The sequence below is a fragment of the Diabrotica virgifera genome, chromosome 6 (genome assembly GCF_917563875.1).
Source record: "Diabrotica virgifera virgifera chromosome 6, PGI_DIABVI_V3a".
NCBI classification, from domain to species: domain Eukaryota; kingdom Metazoa; phylum Arthropoda; class Insecta; order Coleoptera; family Chrysomelidae; genus Diabrotica; species Diabrotica virgifera.
The window spans coordinates 101,421,702-101,439,572 of NC_065448.1; the positions used below are offsets into that span (position 1 = coordinate 101,421,702).

Below are 17,871 nucleotides of genomic sequence, written 5' to 3' on the forward strand. Positions count from 1 at the left end.
TACTAGAAAAGATTATTAATAATATACTAAGATGGCACTTGGAGAGACAAAATTTGATTATTCCAGAGCAAAGTAGTTTTAGAGAGCAAAGGTCAACTATAGATAATATCATAGATTTGGAGAGTGACATTTCAGAAGTATGAAGTATTATGGAGTAAATGTCTAGCGGTTTTCTTTGACATATTAAGAGCTTTCGATACGGCTTGGCAAAATTATATAGTAAAAAATTATATGATTGGAACATCCAAGGTCACTGCCTATTCTTTATTAAAAATTTCCTTCAAAATAGAACTTTCAGAGTTACGACAAATAACACATCACATATAATGCATCCAGAAGATGGTATTCCTCAAGGCTCGGTTATAAGTCCTACCCTCTTCATAGTGGAAATAAATGATATTCTCAAAAACCTAAAATCGCCTTTAAAGGCACGAGTCTACGCAGATGATCTTGTAGTTTTTTGCAAAGGTAAAAATACACAAAATATATTTCACCATACACAGAACTTTATACAAGACTTAGAACTCTGGTCACAAAAAACAGGTTTCTGTTTTTCCCCTGAAAAACCCTGTTTCATCCTGTTTTCAAAGAAAAAACGTCACAAACATCCGCAACCTAAGACTATGTGATGAAAACCTAAAACGTGTAACGTCAATTAAGTTCTTGGGAATGACATTTAAAGAAACCCTAAGCTGGAGACTTCATATAACAAATCTGATTTTATCTTGTCACAAGCGACTAAATCTTCTGAAAACTCTGGCCAATAAAGAATGGAGTGCGAATCGCCAAACACTTTTAACGTTATACAGAACATTGATTAGATCAAAATTAGATTATGGGCCTACTGTATATTCTACAGCCACTAAGACACTGCTAAAAGCTTGACAGTCTTCACAATATCTCTTTACGTATAACATCTGGAGCTTTTCGCACAACACCAATCGAAAGGTTTTATTGTGAAGTTGGTCAACCGTCCCTAGAACACAGAAAACTTTATTTAAGTGTGGCATACGCCGTATGTGTAACGCTAAAAAATCAGGTGTAACTCAAAAAACCCTACTGTACAAAATTGTTTTACAGAAAAGTTCCCAAATCTCTTCATAAATAAGCCAAGAACAGCCAACCCTTTTTCTACGCAAGGATTAGAAGCTACTTAAATCAATTAAACCACACGTTCCCAGAATGCTTTCCTTCCCAATCCTCCTCAATTCCTCCGTGGCAAACACAGAATCCGCAGTGCCTAACACACCTCATTTCTTTCGACAAACATTCAACAAATTACAGTTCAACAGTTTATCAATAGAAAAATTCAACAGTTAATCAAATCCGCCTTCAATGATATGCTTCACAACTACAAGGATTATACACAGATGTATCTAAAACAAATAAAGGAGGTATTGGTGCTGCAGTCATAACCCCAACATTAACAAATAAATACAAACTCCCTTCAGAGTACTCTATTTACTCTGCTGAATTATACGCTCTATACCAGGCCACCCTTTCCGTCAACGCATCCAATAATATCAAATATATCATACTCAGAGACTCTCTAAGTCCCGTACAGTCCATACAACATGTCGACCCATCTAATCCTTTGGTCATCAAAATAGAACAAGAAGTTCATACCGCTTACCTGAATGGAAAAATTATCATATTCCTCTGGATACCATCCCATATTGGAATTCAAGGAAATGAAGAGGCAGACAACGCTGCAAAAGAAGCTGCAAGTAGTGATAGTGCGGAGTGTACTGAAATATTTACGAGACGAAAAGTGGAAAGTGTCATCGGCAAAGCTATGCGAAGTTAAAAAATCGATAAAACCCTGGCCAACATTACCAACAAGTAGGAAGACCAGGTAATATTAACCATTAATAGCCATGTGTTTTCCGCCAAACAAGAACCAAGATATCGTCACTTGAATGCAGAACTATCCTAACTCAAAAAAAATTTTTTTTTCGTTTATTCCTTATAAAGGTAATACATATCGTATATTTTCATGCAGAACAATCTTAAGTTCATAACTTTAAATTTACTAATAGAAATTCTATATAGAACATCATAATCCTAACTAGCAAATCATTATTTTATCAATGCAGAATAATCCTAAGTAAATACAAATACAGTTAGGATTGTTCTGCATTTTCAATAACAATGCGCGCCAACATTATTTTTGTTATCTTCTATTTACATAGGATAATTCAACGGCTATCGGTTAGTCATTTCCATCGTCTTGTTGGATATTCACGTTTGTTCTTTTGCCAAATAGAGTTGCAGTGAGTGTGAATTTTAACAACAATAATGAAACGAGGTAAGTTTTAATAATAAATATGCTTTATTAGTAGTTTTTTATCTATTAAGTGAATCTAATTTTTATCTAATAAGTGAATTAATAAAACTGTGAATCTTGTTTTTAAGATGCTTTTGGTAGAAAGTAGGTACGCATTAAAGGGCTGTGTTTTTATTCTGCCACGTGCTATAAATTGTATATAACTATTAGGCACGTGTTGAATTTCACAATATTTTATGATATATTTGAGAAAATATCGCAGAATTACTAACCACACATACATATTTCGTTATTAAATAATATATAATTCTTTATATTGAACAATGCGTTGCTACAGACGGCAGTTTGGGGATACATTATTATTGGGACAAAAATTGTAAATTTGAACAAGTGAAATAAGGTTTAACGTACGTCCTGGTTTCTGAGTATTTTAATTTGTATCAATTAATTTTAAATGTCTGCAATTAATATGTTCTTGTTATGCTGACTGTAAGCTCATTGTAAATTTGTTGCAGGTGCGTTAATGGTAAAAATGGCCATGTCTATGAATCCAACACAACATGAGAATTCTGGAGAATCAAGTAATGATACGGCAGGTAGTCCCATATCTATAGCTACGGTAGAAAGCCCTTCCACATTGTATACTAACCAGCAGTACTACGGAGATCTAGGTGAATTAAGATGTCTACACTCTCCCGTACACCAAGAACAACAGTATTGCCAGCTCGAGACACCGATAGAACAGCAGTTTTCCCAACATTATAATCAATATTACGACTTACCAATACCTACCTCCATAAGCCTACTAGTACCTGAAGCAGAGCAGTATCGCCAATCTCCGAATAATTGTTTGGGTTATTGTTCACCTCTAGATAACGTCATAGATCTTCAAACATCCATCGAACAACCACGGTTGCAGCAACGTGATGAAGCTAAAGATTCCCATAATCCTACACCTAGCGTTGTAAATTTTGCAACACGTGTCCTTCAAGAGCAGGTCCTTCAGCACCAAGATGATATTACGCGTCCATCCACATCTACCGGTAAGCTTTTACCGACCATCTCACATCAAACTGATGAAAATAGTGACCCATATGCTACAGATGGAAGCTCAGATGTTGATTTTAATCCAAATGATTTTGATTTAGACCAGCAGGATGCCCTAGTGTCTGAGGAAAAAATACCAGATATCACCAAGTCTCGTAAGCGAAAAAGAAACCCAGATAATTGGAGGAGAAATAGAATAAAGAAATTACGAAACTCCGGCAAGGCCTATGTAAATTGGAAGTCTAAACAGGTTTCAGAAAGGATTATGAAACCGCCATGTCCCACAACATGCAGACTTAAATGTCAAACGAAATTTCAGGAAAAACATCGCGTCCAGATTTTTCAAGATTTTTGGAAATTGGGAGATATTAATTATCAGAGAGAATTTGTTTTGCGGAACTTAACTGTGAAGCCTACAAAACACCCCAGAAAAAAGAAGGATGCAGTTGAGCTTCCAGAAGGTGATACTTGTGAAAGTCGTAGAAAGCTGTCGTATTTTTATACTTTTCCACAAGAGAATTGTCCAGTCAACACAATCAAGGTATGTCAAACATTTTTCTTAAATACCCTGGGAATAAGTCATCAAATCGTCAAAACAGTAGTTAAAAAAACTCATCATTCAAATTCAATATCGCCACAAGCAGATTTACGAGGTAAAGTACAATGTAATTCTCGATTGCCAAAACATTTTAAGGATTCAGTACGACATCATATTAAGTCATTTGCTTTGATTGAAAGCCATTATTGCAGAAAAAATAGCACTAAAAAATATTTGCCACCTGACCTCAATATCAGCAAAATGTACCGTTTATATAAAACATATTGCAGTGATAACAATATAAATACCATAGCTTCTTATGCTATATATAGAGAGGTATTTAACAATGAATTTAATTTGGGTTTTTTCATTCCCAAAAAAGACCAGTGCGATTTTTGCAACAAATTGTCTAATTCTTCTCCGTCAGAAAAGGAAGAACTTCGTTCTGCAATGGAAGCTCATCTTAAAAACAAGGACTTATCTAGAGCAAATAAAGAACTAGATAAAGAGAGGGCTAAAACTGATAATTCGTTTTGCATGGCTATATACGACTTACAAAAAACATTGTTATGTCCTAAAGCTGAAGTATCTCTCCTCTACTATAGACGTAAGCTTGCATGTTACAATCTGACTGTGTACGATGCTGCTAACAAACAGGGATACTGCTACATGTGGCCAGAATCGCTAGCATGTAGGGGTGCTTGTGAAATCGGTAGTTGCATATTAAGTTTCATTGACGAAATGGTACGAAATGGAATTAAGGAATTCAGTTTCTATAGTGACAACTGCACTGGACAAAATCGCAATCGATTTATATATTGTCTGTACATGTATTGTGCCGCCAAATATGGTGTTAAAATTACTCACAGTTTTCTAGAAAAGGGACATACACAAAATGAGTGCGACTCCGTACATGGGGTTATCGAAAGAGCTGCAAAAAAAATCCCTATATTTAGTCCACAGCAGTGGTACACATTAGCAAGGACTGCGTGTAAAGTGCGACCTTATAAAATTAAAGAAATGGCTCAGGCGGACTTTTACGATTTAAAGGACCTGTTAGCCAAAACTACAAAAAATTGGGATAAAACTGAACTTGGTTGCAAAGTCATATTTAATAATTTGAAAGTTATTATGGTTGACCCAAAATGCCCAAACCAACTTAACGTTAAATATAGTTTTGAAGAAGATTTTATAAAAATTAATACTCTGGAATTGAAAAGGAGCCACCAAAAGTTAGACTCATTAGAGACCTATCAACTTAGAATGTTAAGAAGCTCACCAGTTCCAATTCCTGCCGCGAAATATAAAGACTTATTATTTTTGTGTGAAAACAAGGTTATACCTACGGAATACCATAACTTTTTCACTAATCTTCAAGCTAGTAACATTCCCGAACAGGAAACTGACGAAGATTAATTTAATATGTTAGTTTAATAATTTGACCATTTCATAGTATTCTTTGGTATTTTGATTTTGAGTTGTAAATCTTTAATAAAAATTAAAAAGTTTTAAATTTTACCGATTTTGTTTTTATTTGTATCCTATGTTAATCTTAAATTTATTCTAAGCTTGAAATGTATTAATGCAGAAGTAGCTTATGTACCAAACATCGCACTTACAATAGTTCTGCAGTAGAATTTATAAGTCAGTAGTATCCTAAGTCACACTTTTTATAAAAAAATTATCATTAATCCGTCTCATTCCTAATAACACATTTAAAAGGTTCCTAATATACTATACTGAGATAATTTCACCATTTAACCAAATACTGTTTAAATTATGACACATTGAAACATTAAAATCGCTCTCCTGTAAAATATCTTAAATGTGAGTTAAGCTAGTTCTGCATTCAGGTGACGATATGACAACTGTGAAGAAAAGTTAATAATCAAACATTTATTAGAGTAATGCTCAGCATTAACGGCAAAGCGCATGTTGTACAATATGCACAACAAGCTAAGTGATATTCTAGGTCTACAGTGCAATATGTCAAATCTAAAAGGTTTCCTAAGTTCTGTAAAAATTATTGTTCGCTACTCTTGTTTCGCTAATAGCCAATTTTTTTAAGTCGCATCCACCCGAAAGTTATTAGCGACATTTCTGTAACATTTGTAACAATATTAAGAGGAAACAGTAGCGATCAACAGGTAGCAAAAACGCGTTCCAAGATTGCGGCTGTAATTTTGAATATTTTTTCGAGGTATTTGGCACACTTATTCGTAATATAATAAAGAATGGCGGTACAGATCAATTTGAAAAATATATTAATATGTGGAAATTACTCCGTAATTAAATACAATATTAAAAAAACGAGCTGTACCGCCATTAAGAAGAACAAAAAAATACACTTTCTTCAAATAAACTTTTTTATCCGATGCCTAGATTTTGTGTCATTTTGGAACTACTAAATTTTTTTATTTCATTAGTAGTTCCAAAATGACACAAAATCTAGGCATCGGATAAAAAAGTTTATTGAAGAAAATGTATATTTTGTTCTTCTTAATGGCGGTACAGGCTCGTTTTTTTAATATTGTATTTAATTACAGAGTAATTTCCACATATTAATATATTTTTTAAATTGAGCTCTGTACCGCCATTCTTTATTATATTACGTATACGTGTGCCAAATATCTCGAAAAAATATTCAAAATAACAGCCGCAATCTTGGAACGCGTTTTCGCGACCTGTTGATCGCTACTGTTTCACCTTAAGTCAAAAATTGGTAAAGATGAATTATTACAATTTGTATACAATTAAACCTTTGGAGCAATAATTGGATTCCACGCACTAACACTTTATTTTTGGAATGAACTTTTAGATCGCTAGCGACACTCCGACACTCTCTTTCTGATGCATCATTAGTGATAGCGTTACGCGCACTAGTATCTGCTTGTTCACATTTACTTCAATGCCTATGTGGGATGGTATCCACAGGAAGGCGATTCTTCTGAAACTTTCTTGAGCTTCCATTAGTTGGGCCTTGGTTCTTTTCTCAATGGGGTGTTTATGGTATATATTTTGCATAGCTTTGACTGTGCAAAGAGCTCTGCAGTATAGATGCTGGAATTCAGAGAAAGATGTAGGAGCATAACAAGGCGATGAAAAATTCCATCAATATTCTTTTGAAGTAGAAACTTGAATCTTAATGTTGGCTTAATTGAGATGTGTCACTTTCCCAGTCTGACGCCTCACTGCCAAGATAACGATGAATTTTTTTCTTTATGGACGTGAATTTTCGTTTTATGGATCTTTCCTTTAAATGGAGGTAAACTAGACTGAGCATATGGGACAAAGCTGATAGGTCTGTGGTATATTCTTGAATTGTGGTTATAGGATCTGTTGATCCCGTGATATTCATTAGGAGCATGTTAAATTGATCAAAGTTTAGAGGGAAAGTAGAGGGTGATTTTCTATGAAGTTTTTAGCAGGGTCAAGTAAGAGAGAAAATGAGCATTCAGAAGTGCTTGCTGAACTAATTTTATCTTTTTTAGATTTTGCTTGGACTTTAGGTGGTGGAAAAATGTTACATTCTTTTGAATATGGATCTGCTTCAGGTGAAATAATTTCATCAAAGTTACGTTTTGGTTGATTAATTATGTGACTGTCCTTATCTGATGCATCTTCTTTGTTCTCCGGGACATCTCCAGGACATTGGAAATAGACATTTGTTCACACTGAGAATGGTTTGTATCATTGGGTGCTTGCAAAGATATATTTGTTGCGCTGGATATCGATGCTTCAATGTTTTGGTTGGGGTTTAGTTGAGCTAGTGGTTCGGAGCAATGTGATGCAATGTGACCTGGCTTCTTGCATCTAAAGCAAATTGACTGTCTTGAGAGATGACTATTCTATATATCGTGTTGTCAAAAACAAGAGTAAATGACTCTGGTAGTGTTAGACTGTGAGGACTGATATAGATTTGTCTTCGAAAACTAAGGATGTGATTGAACTCAGACATAGAAGCACTAATTTTGAGGAATGTCATGGGGGAGGCAGGAACTATGCCGAGTTTTTGTAACTTATTGATTAGCAAGTCGTGCGGTATTGAAGGACATACGCCGGAGAGCACAAGTCGTTCCGCTGGTGTAACTAACCTTCTTGCTCTGACAATTTCACCTTGTATTTCTATTTGACCATGATTATTCATAAAATGATCCACTATCTGTTTATTGGATAAATACATACATATGCGATTATTAGATAATCTAAAAGAGAAGATTATATTTTTCGGTTGAATTATATTTCCAAGTGGGAGAAGGTACTCTTGAAGTTTGGTGTTTTCTAAGGCACTAAAGATAATTGCTTGGGACTTTAAAGGAAATTGCACTCTCGACGCTGGCAAAGAGTATGACTGTGATGCGTTTATTTGACTTTGATGGTCTTGTATTGTAGAACTGTTGTGGGATTCCATGTTTGAATTCATTTCGATAAACGTTAAATGAAAAGTAAGTCCGACCCTGTACACCTGCTAAAACAGGTATGTCGGACTTTACTAAAAGCGGTTATTTTGCTGGTAAAACTGGATTTGTGTATTGACAACAATAACAAATAATTGCAATTTGCTGACTTTAATGCTAATTTTACTGAATATTATGTAAAGAGTTTGTACACTTACAGTTTATTTCAATATATCACTGAGATTCACAATTTATAAGTTATATTAAGCTTTGTTAATATTAACCCTGGAAGATCACACCTATTTTTTTTAAATAAACCGCACACATGGGTATCAGATACCCAATGATTTTTTGTGAAGAAATAAAAAAAAGTAAATATTTTATGATTTCCAGAGACTCTCTAATCACTATTGAATACATAAGAATAATTAAATAAATCATTTTATTTTCTCTCTCTTAATTGCAGTAACACAAAAGAAAAAAAATATTAAAAATACCTAAAAATAATTAAAAAACATTTTCTAAAAAACCCGAAATATAGGTAATTCAAAACATTTGAATTTATTTTAAAAACAAAATGGTCTTTCTAACTAAAATATAACACCTTTTGATAATAGAACTCATATTTATTCTTAGCCAGGTATTTCAGTTTCACTCATTTTAGTGACTACATTCATAAGGCAGTGTGGCTCTATGTTCCATGCATTATGCTTTATAGCAAGCCGAGCATGCACTCTTTGCTTTCCCATCTTTGCCTTTGCAGAAATAACACCTAGTTTGCTTTACTAAATTTGTGGGATGTTGTGTTGTTAGGTCATTAACTTGAACGCACACTTGATCGCAAACCTTACACATGGGTGCTACATACCCTAGCCTGTATTCAATGAATTTTCGTGATTGGAAATATTGCTTAAATGATACCGCAACTACACACCCGTCCTTGGCAGACTAGAGACTGAATTTACATAAAGCAGCATTACCATTGAAATGCAGCTGCGGTAATGCATTACTATTGAAATACATGCAGTTAAGTGTCGCGATGGGTATCTCACACCCAAGTGTGAGCTTCCAGGGTTAAAAATATTCGGAGCCCACATTGAATACAACATTATAGTTATCGGTGCAGGATCGGTCTCTCTAATAGCCAATTTGGCTGATGCGATTTTGTTAATAAAAAAAAATAAAATAAAATGTAACAGTTAACAAAACTTACACATTAACAGCTCTGGTCGACTATAAGATGTATTTGTCGACCAGGTGAGCGGTATGCAGAGAGCAACATAAAAGAGACGAGATGACGAGTTTAAACGAGGCTCTGTGATGTTTAGCCTGAAATAGCCTGCTTAATATCTAGCATGCCTAGGGTATGTGAAGCTGTTATTAGAATAATAGGAGCAACACGCGATATTACGTATTAATAATTAATACCTAATATCGCGTAAATTATTTACGTTATATTCCTTTCTGCTTTTAAAGTTTTGTTAACTATCGTTATTTATTATTGTTAGTTTAGAATTTTTCAGTTAAAACACATACTAATGGGTCTATCTACTTTATTTTTAAAGATATCAGAGAAATTAAAAAAAATCTTCACAAAATATGAGACTACAAAATAATTTCGATGTATACCATCCGTTTACCTTTTCTTCCCTACACGGTATCCCAAACTTAACATAAGAAAACCACTTTATTACTTCCATCCGATGTAAGTATAAAAAATAAGTTTCAGTAAACCTCTGCCCAACTGTATAAATACCGAAGAAAAATCTAAACCAGTAAAAAAAATTAGCGGAATCCGTTAACCTATTCATGTAAATGTCAACTATGAAAATAAGCATAATTTTAGGTGATGCATAACTTTTGAAACTGTGTGTATTTTCTAAGAGAAGCACAACGATCTCCTATTTCAAACTTAGTAAGCCTACCTTCTGATAGAATTTTAGATAAATTATGATCAAGAACTTTAGGGGATTATTAGATTTATCCATGACAGGTTAAAACTCATCTTTAAACTGAATTAAACTTTAATTGTATTTTAAACTAAAAGCATTAAAACATTATATTTTACGAAACGTAACTGAAAATTGTAAACGGTAAATAGAAAAGCGATCTATTGCAGAAAAATAAAGTTATTTAAGACACTTGGATAAAATCTTTATTATAAACAAATCTCTACCTCATTAATGACTTATATTTAACGTATATTATACTAAATAAGAGAAAACAAGTTAAGAAAAATTGAAAGAAAATTAGAAGAACAAGCGACTTTTAGGGAAAAAAGAAAAACAGCAGAAAATATGTATATTACAATAATAGTACCTATTACGTATAATATGGAGAAAAAATACAATTTGGAAGAAATATGAAATAGAAGACCTCTTTCTTACATAAAACTACATTCTATATCTACAAATCGCCCGAAAGATACAAAATAACTAGGTATGTAGTAGACAAGCAGGTAGGTAGTAATAAAGAAAGTAGGTACTAAAATAAGTAGTAGTACCTACAAATCACGAATAAGTAAGTGAGCGCGAAATTATAGATAGACGGAAAAAAGAACGTTATTTAATACAAAAATCATTATGACAAAACAAGGGGAGCTTTTTAGCCTAGTGCTATTTATAAGACGAAGGAATAGGAAAAGAAAAATAGAGCGAAAAGAAAGTTAAAGTATCTAGATTCTGTAAAAGGGTTATAGGAGCCCTTTGTAGTTGAGATTAAATGTCTAGATAGTCTAGTAATAATAGCTAAAATTAAAGAAAAATAGGAAAAAGGTGCCTTTCATTCAGTGTCTTGTCGAATGAGATGTTAGGCAATAAATATTAAACTTTACAAGTTTTAGTAGAATTGCGAAGTATTTTTTTATTTCAATAAAAATAATCGTGCATCATCTACTGAAAGTTATTAGCATGGGGTACAACACAAATAACAAGTTTAAAATTTCTCACACTGAACACAATTTGACCAGTTAATGACCGTTTTGGAGTGTAATTTTCAGGATCAAATCCGAATTGCATGAAAATTTGGTATAAGGTTCTACTTGCCCTTCACGTCAAAGTTGAATTTAGGCCGTTGGTTGCTTTTACTTGGAGGGGGGGGATGAAAGTCACCCGTTCTCGCGGGTGAACAGCATACGTTCAAGATAGGTCCGGAAATAAATAAACTTCCTAATTCTAAGTAATTTTTATTCTATTAAATTTTTAAATAAAGTAAATAGTTTTCCAGTTATTTGCGACTCAAAATGTGTATTTTTCAACAAAACAAAAACATGGTTTCAGGCCGGTTTTCGCAATTTACTCAAAAAGTAAGAATTTTATCGAAAAAAATATTCTTAGTAAAAATGTAGGTCAAACCAAATCGAAAAAAAAAATGGTTTTATAATGAAGTCTATAAACCTAGCAAAAGCAAACTTGTTGCTCATGAAAAACTTATTTATGAAATTTTGTAAAATTATTTAAAAAAGCTTTAATTTTATTGTTGTACAAGTTTCTAGCATCAAAATTAAGCGAGTTAGCTTAACATAAAGTTAGCCCCTCTTTTTCGGTAAAAAAAATCGTGAAAACCTCCCTCTATTTAGCACCCTAAAAAAATTAATCGTTACCGCTTTACCATTTACTTTATAATATGTAAGTATGTTATTTATACGATCTGTAAGTTTGACCGGTTCGAAGTGCTTAGTTTTAACAAAATTTGGTTTTAGAGTAAAAAAAAAAATTTCTAAAAATTTTGGAAAAATGTTTTTTTTTGTAAACTTAAAAAGTATTAGCGATACGAAAAATCTCAAAGTGTAAAAAAAATGTAGGTTTTACTTGTACAAATACGATAGTTTCATTTTGTTTTTCTGATAGACAAAAATTGGTTACGATATGGCTGCTCAAAATTGGCATACTCTCATGACTAGTGACTCGTTTAAGCCCTTTTACCTAAAACCCTTTCTAAAAATAAGCACTTAAGGCCCATTTATACATATCAGGGCCGTGTCCGTTCCGTGTTAAGACAGGGCCCGGTCCAAAAAAAAACAATATGTACTCTTATGAGTATATTTATACATTGGCGTTGCCCTGTCTGAAATTAATCCCAGTCGATATTTTTGCTGTCGGCACTGGCGATGCAGGGACTTGTATAAACACAATTTTATTGTTTTGTGAACGCGACTGCTGGAAAACAGACAAGCAATAGATATTGTGTGGTGAGATGTTCTATCCAAGCCGAAATATTTTCAACTATCTTTTACACAGAGCTATGTAAGAACGTTTTCCTCTCTTATTCGGCCCGGTACGCACACTGCCACAACCCGGTTGTATGTAAATATTGCATTAAAAATACCCGGACTCGGCACTGACCCGGAACGGACACGGCCCGGGTATGTATAAATGGGCCTTAAACCGGTGAAACTTATAGATCATATAAAAAATACATAAGAAAAGTAAATTGTTTATAAAGCGATTAAGTTTAAAATAATAATAATAGCCTCCCGTTTTATACCGCTCACATGGCTTTGGGAGTATAGCAGGGTAGTCTGCTATATCTAGGGCCCACGGTATACAAGGAAGGTAACAGGGCCAGTGCTACGCTTCAGCCGCCTATTATTACTCCTGGTTTTACCCAGGGTACTCATTTTATTCAAGTCGACCTGGGGCTTTTAGACATTTTAAAAATGTCTAGTTGTTCTTGGCGGCGGTGGGATTTGAATTCTGGCCTACCAGCACTCGAGAAAAGCATAATGCCGCCTGAGTTACGCCGGGAAGATTTTCACGATTTTTTTTTACCAGAAAAAAAAGGAGCCAACTTTATTTTAAGCGTAACTCGCTTAATTTTGATACTAGAAACTTTTATAAATAAGTAATAAATATAAAGCTTTTTAAACATTTTTAAAAAAGTTTTCATAGATTTTCCAGGAAAATACTTAATTTTTTGGTAATTTCACGTTAAAATATTCGATTTTGAATTTGACGATTAAGAAAGTATTTTTTATGACAACAACTTTGCTTTTACTGGTTTTACAGATTTCATTCATACATACATTTTTCGTTTTTTTTATGTGCTACATTTTTGCTAAGAAAATTGAATTTTTTTGGCAAATAACTCAAAAAGTGTTGACTTGCTTAAAAATTTTTATAGAAAACAAAAGTTGGTTAGAATTAGTTAATTTTATCCATTTCCGGACTTATTTTATACGAGATTTTTTACCCCCGAGAAGAGATGACTGTCACCACTCAGCAAAAACAATAAAGGGCACAAGTTCAACTTAGAACTGGAGGGTAAGTAGAACCTAAAACCAAATTTTCATGCAATCCGTAATTGACCCTGAAAATTACACGGTATCGCCGTATGTCAAATGACTGATAGTCTAAGAGCTGGGAGCGGATTTTGTGCGTGATAAGTAATATGAAAAAACTATACGGAGATATGTTGAAGTAGTTGTGTACATAATTTTCCCTAACGGCCGGAAACCAGAGTGGGGGACGAGGGTAGCTACAAGGGGTCAAAGTCGCGGTATTTATTATTTTTGACTGAGATAGTGCACCAAAATTTGGGTATAAGTAGGTCATGACGTAACAAAGTAAAATCTCTAGGGGCGGAACGCTGCGTGGCCGACAAAGGGGTGGGGGTAGAGGTGAATATAAAAAATATAAGGGGTTTTCTGCGACGTTCGTGATTGAGATAGTGCACCAAAATTTGGGAATACGTAGACCATGACAAAACTAAGTAAAATCCCTAGAGCTAGAAACAAGCGAGGGGATGAGGGTAGTTATAAGGGGTCAAAGTCGGGGTTTTTATTATTTTCTTGTGACGCTCATGATCGAGATAGTGCACCAAAATTTGAGAATAAGTAGGTCATGACGTGACTAAGTAAAATCTGCAGGTGTGGCACGCTGCGTGGCCGACAAAGGGGTGGGGCAGGGGTGAATTAAAAAATATAAGAAGTTTTTTGCGACGGTCGTAAGTGAGATAGTGCACCAAAATTTGGGAATAAGTAAATGACATAACTAAGTAAAATCCTAAGAGCCGGAAACCAAAGTGGCGGACGAGGGTAGTTATAAGGGGTCAACTTATAGGGGTTTTTATTATTTTTCTTGTGACGCTCAGGATCGAGATAGTGAACCAAAATTTGGTAATAAGTAGGTCATGACGTAACTAAGTAAAATTTCCAAGGGCGGAACGCTGCTGGCCGACAATGGTGTGGGGGCAGGGGTGAATATAAAAAGTATAAGGGATTTTTTGTGACGTTCTTGATCGAGATAATGAACCAAAATTTGGGAGTTAGTAGATCATGACATAACTAAGCAAAATCTCCAGGGGCGGAAACCAGAGTTGGGGATGAGGGTAGTTTTAAGGGGTCAAAGTCGCAGTTTGTATTTTTTTATGGTGATGCAGCACAACATTTTTCCCCCACGCAGCGTTCCGCCCCTGGAGATTTTACTTAGTAATGTTATGATCTACTTATTCCCAAATTTTGGTGCACTATCTCGATCACGAACGGCAAAAAAACCATTATATTTTTATACTCACCCCTGTCTACCACCCCTTTGTACCCCAAGCAGCGTTCCGCCCCTGGAGATTTTACTTAGTTACGTCATGACCTACTTACTCTCAAATTTTCAAATTTTGGAGCCTATCTCCATCATGAGCGTCACAAAAAAAAAATAAAAAATCCGCGACTTTTACCCCTTATAACTACCCTCGTTCCCCACTCTGGTTTCCGCCTCTGGGGATTTTACTTAGTTATGTCATGGTCTACTTATTCCCAAATTTTGTTGCACTATCTCAATCACGAACGTCGCAAAAAACCCCTTATATTTTTTATATTCACCACTGCCCCACCCCTTTGTCGGCCACGCAGCGTTCAACCCCTAGAAATTTTACTTAGTTACGTCATGACCTACTTACTCCCAAATTTTGGTTCACTATCTCGATCAAGAACGTCACAAAAAAAAATAATAAAAACCGCGACTTTGACCCCTTATATCTACCCTCGTCCCCCACTCTGGTTTCCGGCCGTTAGGGAAAATTATATACACAACTACTTCAACATACCTCCGTATAGTTTTTTCATATTACTTATCACGCACAAAATCCGCTCCCAGCTCTTAGACTATCAGTCATTTGACAACCGATTTTAAAAAACTTTATATCCCTGGATAGGTGTATAACCGTTCTTTCAATGTACAAAAAAATATACTGGGTGCTTCATTAAAAAACATTTTTTTAAATAATCCGCTAATTTTTTAAAGCGATCTAAAAAATTCAATCCATTCAAACAAAACTTTTGCTAAAATAAATCATTTCAGCGAAAACCGCATATTTCTATCTTGAGCCGTTTAGAAGTTATGGGCAGTTAAAATGGGGGAAAAAATTTTCTCTTACTTTTATTTGTTTATGGGTTAAACAAAATGTATAAAAGCTAGTGTGTGACCCTCAATTTTTCATTTTTGAAATATTTTTAAAATATTATATTTCCATCTAATGTAGAAAGCTTTATCGATAATAACAATAAAGACAGGAACAGGACAGGAAGCAGTTTTTGATTACGTAGAAATTATTGATGGATTTTAGCGACAAGCAATACTACACTCAGCGGCACAAAATTCCGCCACCCAAAATTTTTGATCAAGTTTGACAACTTATAACTTTATTATTTGTGCTTCGATTTTTAAGATTCTTGCACCAGTTTGTAGTTACATGTATTGATATCATTTGGTATTCTCCCGGTAATACAAAAATTTTGCTTGCATGGCATTATACAGGGGTGAATGGAAGCGTTGTATTTTCTCCTAACCTAAAAAAGTTCTATGGAAAAATGGAATAGCTGATTTTGTTTTATAGTCCTGTCATATAATTGTTTTGTTTCGTTGTTAATTTTGTTTTGTCTTGCCAATTTTAGTGCGTTTGATATTTTTAATTAAAAAAAACCTTCAAAGTTTTTATTTACAGCTCTTACAAGAAAATAGATATTCGGATAATTCAAAAACCAAAACTTTAGCGATATCTCTAGGATAATACAAAAGTAGTATGAAACAAAATCAGCCCTCCAATTTTTTCACAGAATTTTTTAAATTTAGGAGAAAATAAAACGCTTCCATTCACCCCCTTATAATGCCATCTAAGCAAAGATTTTTGGTTACCGGAATAATAACAAACAACATCAATACATGTACCTACAAACTGATTTAAGATTCTTGAACATCGGAGTACAAATAAGAAAGTTATAGATTGTCAAACTTAATCAAATATTTTGGGTGGCGGAATTTTGTGCCGGTGAGTGTAGATTGTCTGTAGTAAATCTGCCTTTACAAAAACGAGTTTGAAGAGGTATCTACAATAACAGTGAGTTTTATACATTTTTAAAAATCCACTATTTACAGTCCTCAGGCATTATAGAAAGGTATATTTCAAGGATATTAATATAAAAATATTAATTTTACTTCTCAAATATCTCAATTAAATATTTGTAATAAATAAAATATTTGTTTTACCTTTTATTTTAATATAATAACATAGAAAAAAATTTCCATTTTTTTTTTTTGTTTTTGTCACGTAAATTCTTTTTCTTAATTTTTTCCGATAATTAATATTAGGGACTTTAATTTGGATCCGTCCGAAACGTGACCTGAAACGTGACGTTTCTTTCTTACACTGATTCCAATGTTTAGTTTGGATTTTTATTTCAAATTGGAAACACGAACTGTATTTTTTCGATGTCAACAGTCTTGGAGTCAGATTGCTTTATTATAAAACTAAATAATATATAGCTTGTTAAAGTAACTATCTAAAAAGTTCTTCTTTTTCTTTCTGTTTTGTTTGAGTTTTTTCTTTTAATAAAAATTAGTGATAAAAAGGGTTACTTTAAAATTTTCCCTCGGGTTCTTAATGTGCGATATCCAAATATGAGTAATATGTGTAACAGAGTCCAATTTTGTCGCTTCTCAAAACCTTCGAAACGACGACATAAACAATACTTTTCTATTTTTGTAGGAGGGATCGGACCCACATTTTTCAGTCACATCTAAGCTACTTAGATCGTTTTAAATGTTTCCACAATCAAACTATTTCGGGGATTTTTAGCATCTAAGGCAATAAAAAGTAATTAATCATGGTTATTTAAAAATAGGACTTGTAGATAATGATGAATGTTTATGTGGTACTGGAGCTAACTGTGGTTAGCGGTTCTAGAGCTAACTCTCAACATAAACATACAGTGCAGAGATTCCAAAGTTGCGGGTGCGGGATGGCATCTATGTCCAGTATTATACGGTATATGAGAAAGAAAGTATTCGAAATAATGAAAAATTACAAATAATTTTGGGTCGGTGTATTTTTTCAATATTTATTAATCCGGACCTGGATTTTTTAGAATCATAAATAATTTAATTGATTGGACAACTTAAAGAATATTCGCGTGCCAATTATAAAATAAACATAAAGTGTGATTAAAAAGTTATGAACCAAATAAAAAAATGGCAAAGTAGATAAAACACCACTGAAATTTTGTTATTGATGAAGTAAGACCCATTAAGTATTACCCAGTAAGGTATTTTTGAGACCGCCTAAGTGTCTCCTTTCCACAGTTAACGTATGTTACTTTCTCAATAGAACACCCT

General features: G+C 33.8%; 1 protein-coding gene across 1 annotated transcript; it reads left to right on the top strand.

Annotated features, from left to right (window-relative positions):
• The first annotated feature begins 1,906 nt into the window (after positions 1-1,906).
• On the top strand, positions 1,907-5,390 carry LOC126885894 (uncharacterized). The gene is made up of 2 exons (XM_050652689.1): positions 1,907-2,308; positions 2,803-5,390. Exons 1-2 carry the CDS (start codon positions 2,299-2,301, stop codon positions 5,286-5,288), a joined length of 2,496 nt encoding a protein of 831 aa, XP_050508646.1. The 5' UTR covers positions 1,907-2,298; the 3' UTR covers positions 5,289-5,390.
• Positions 5,391-17,871: the final 12,481 nt, after the last annotated feature.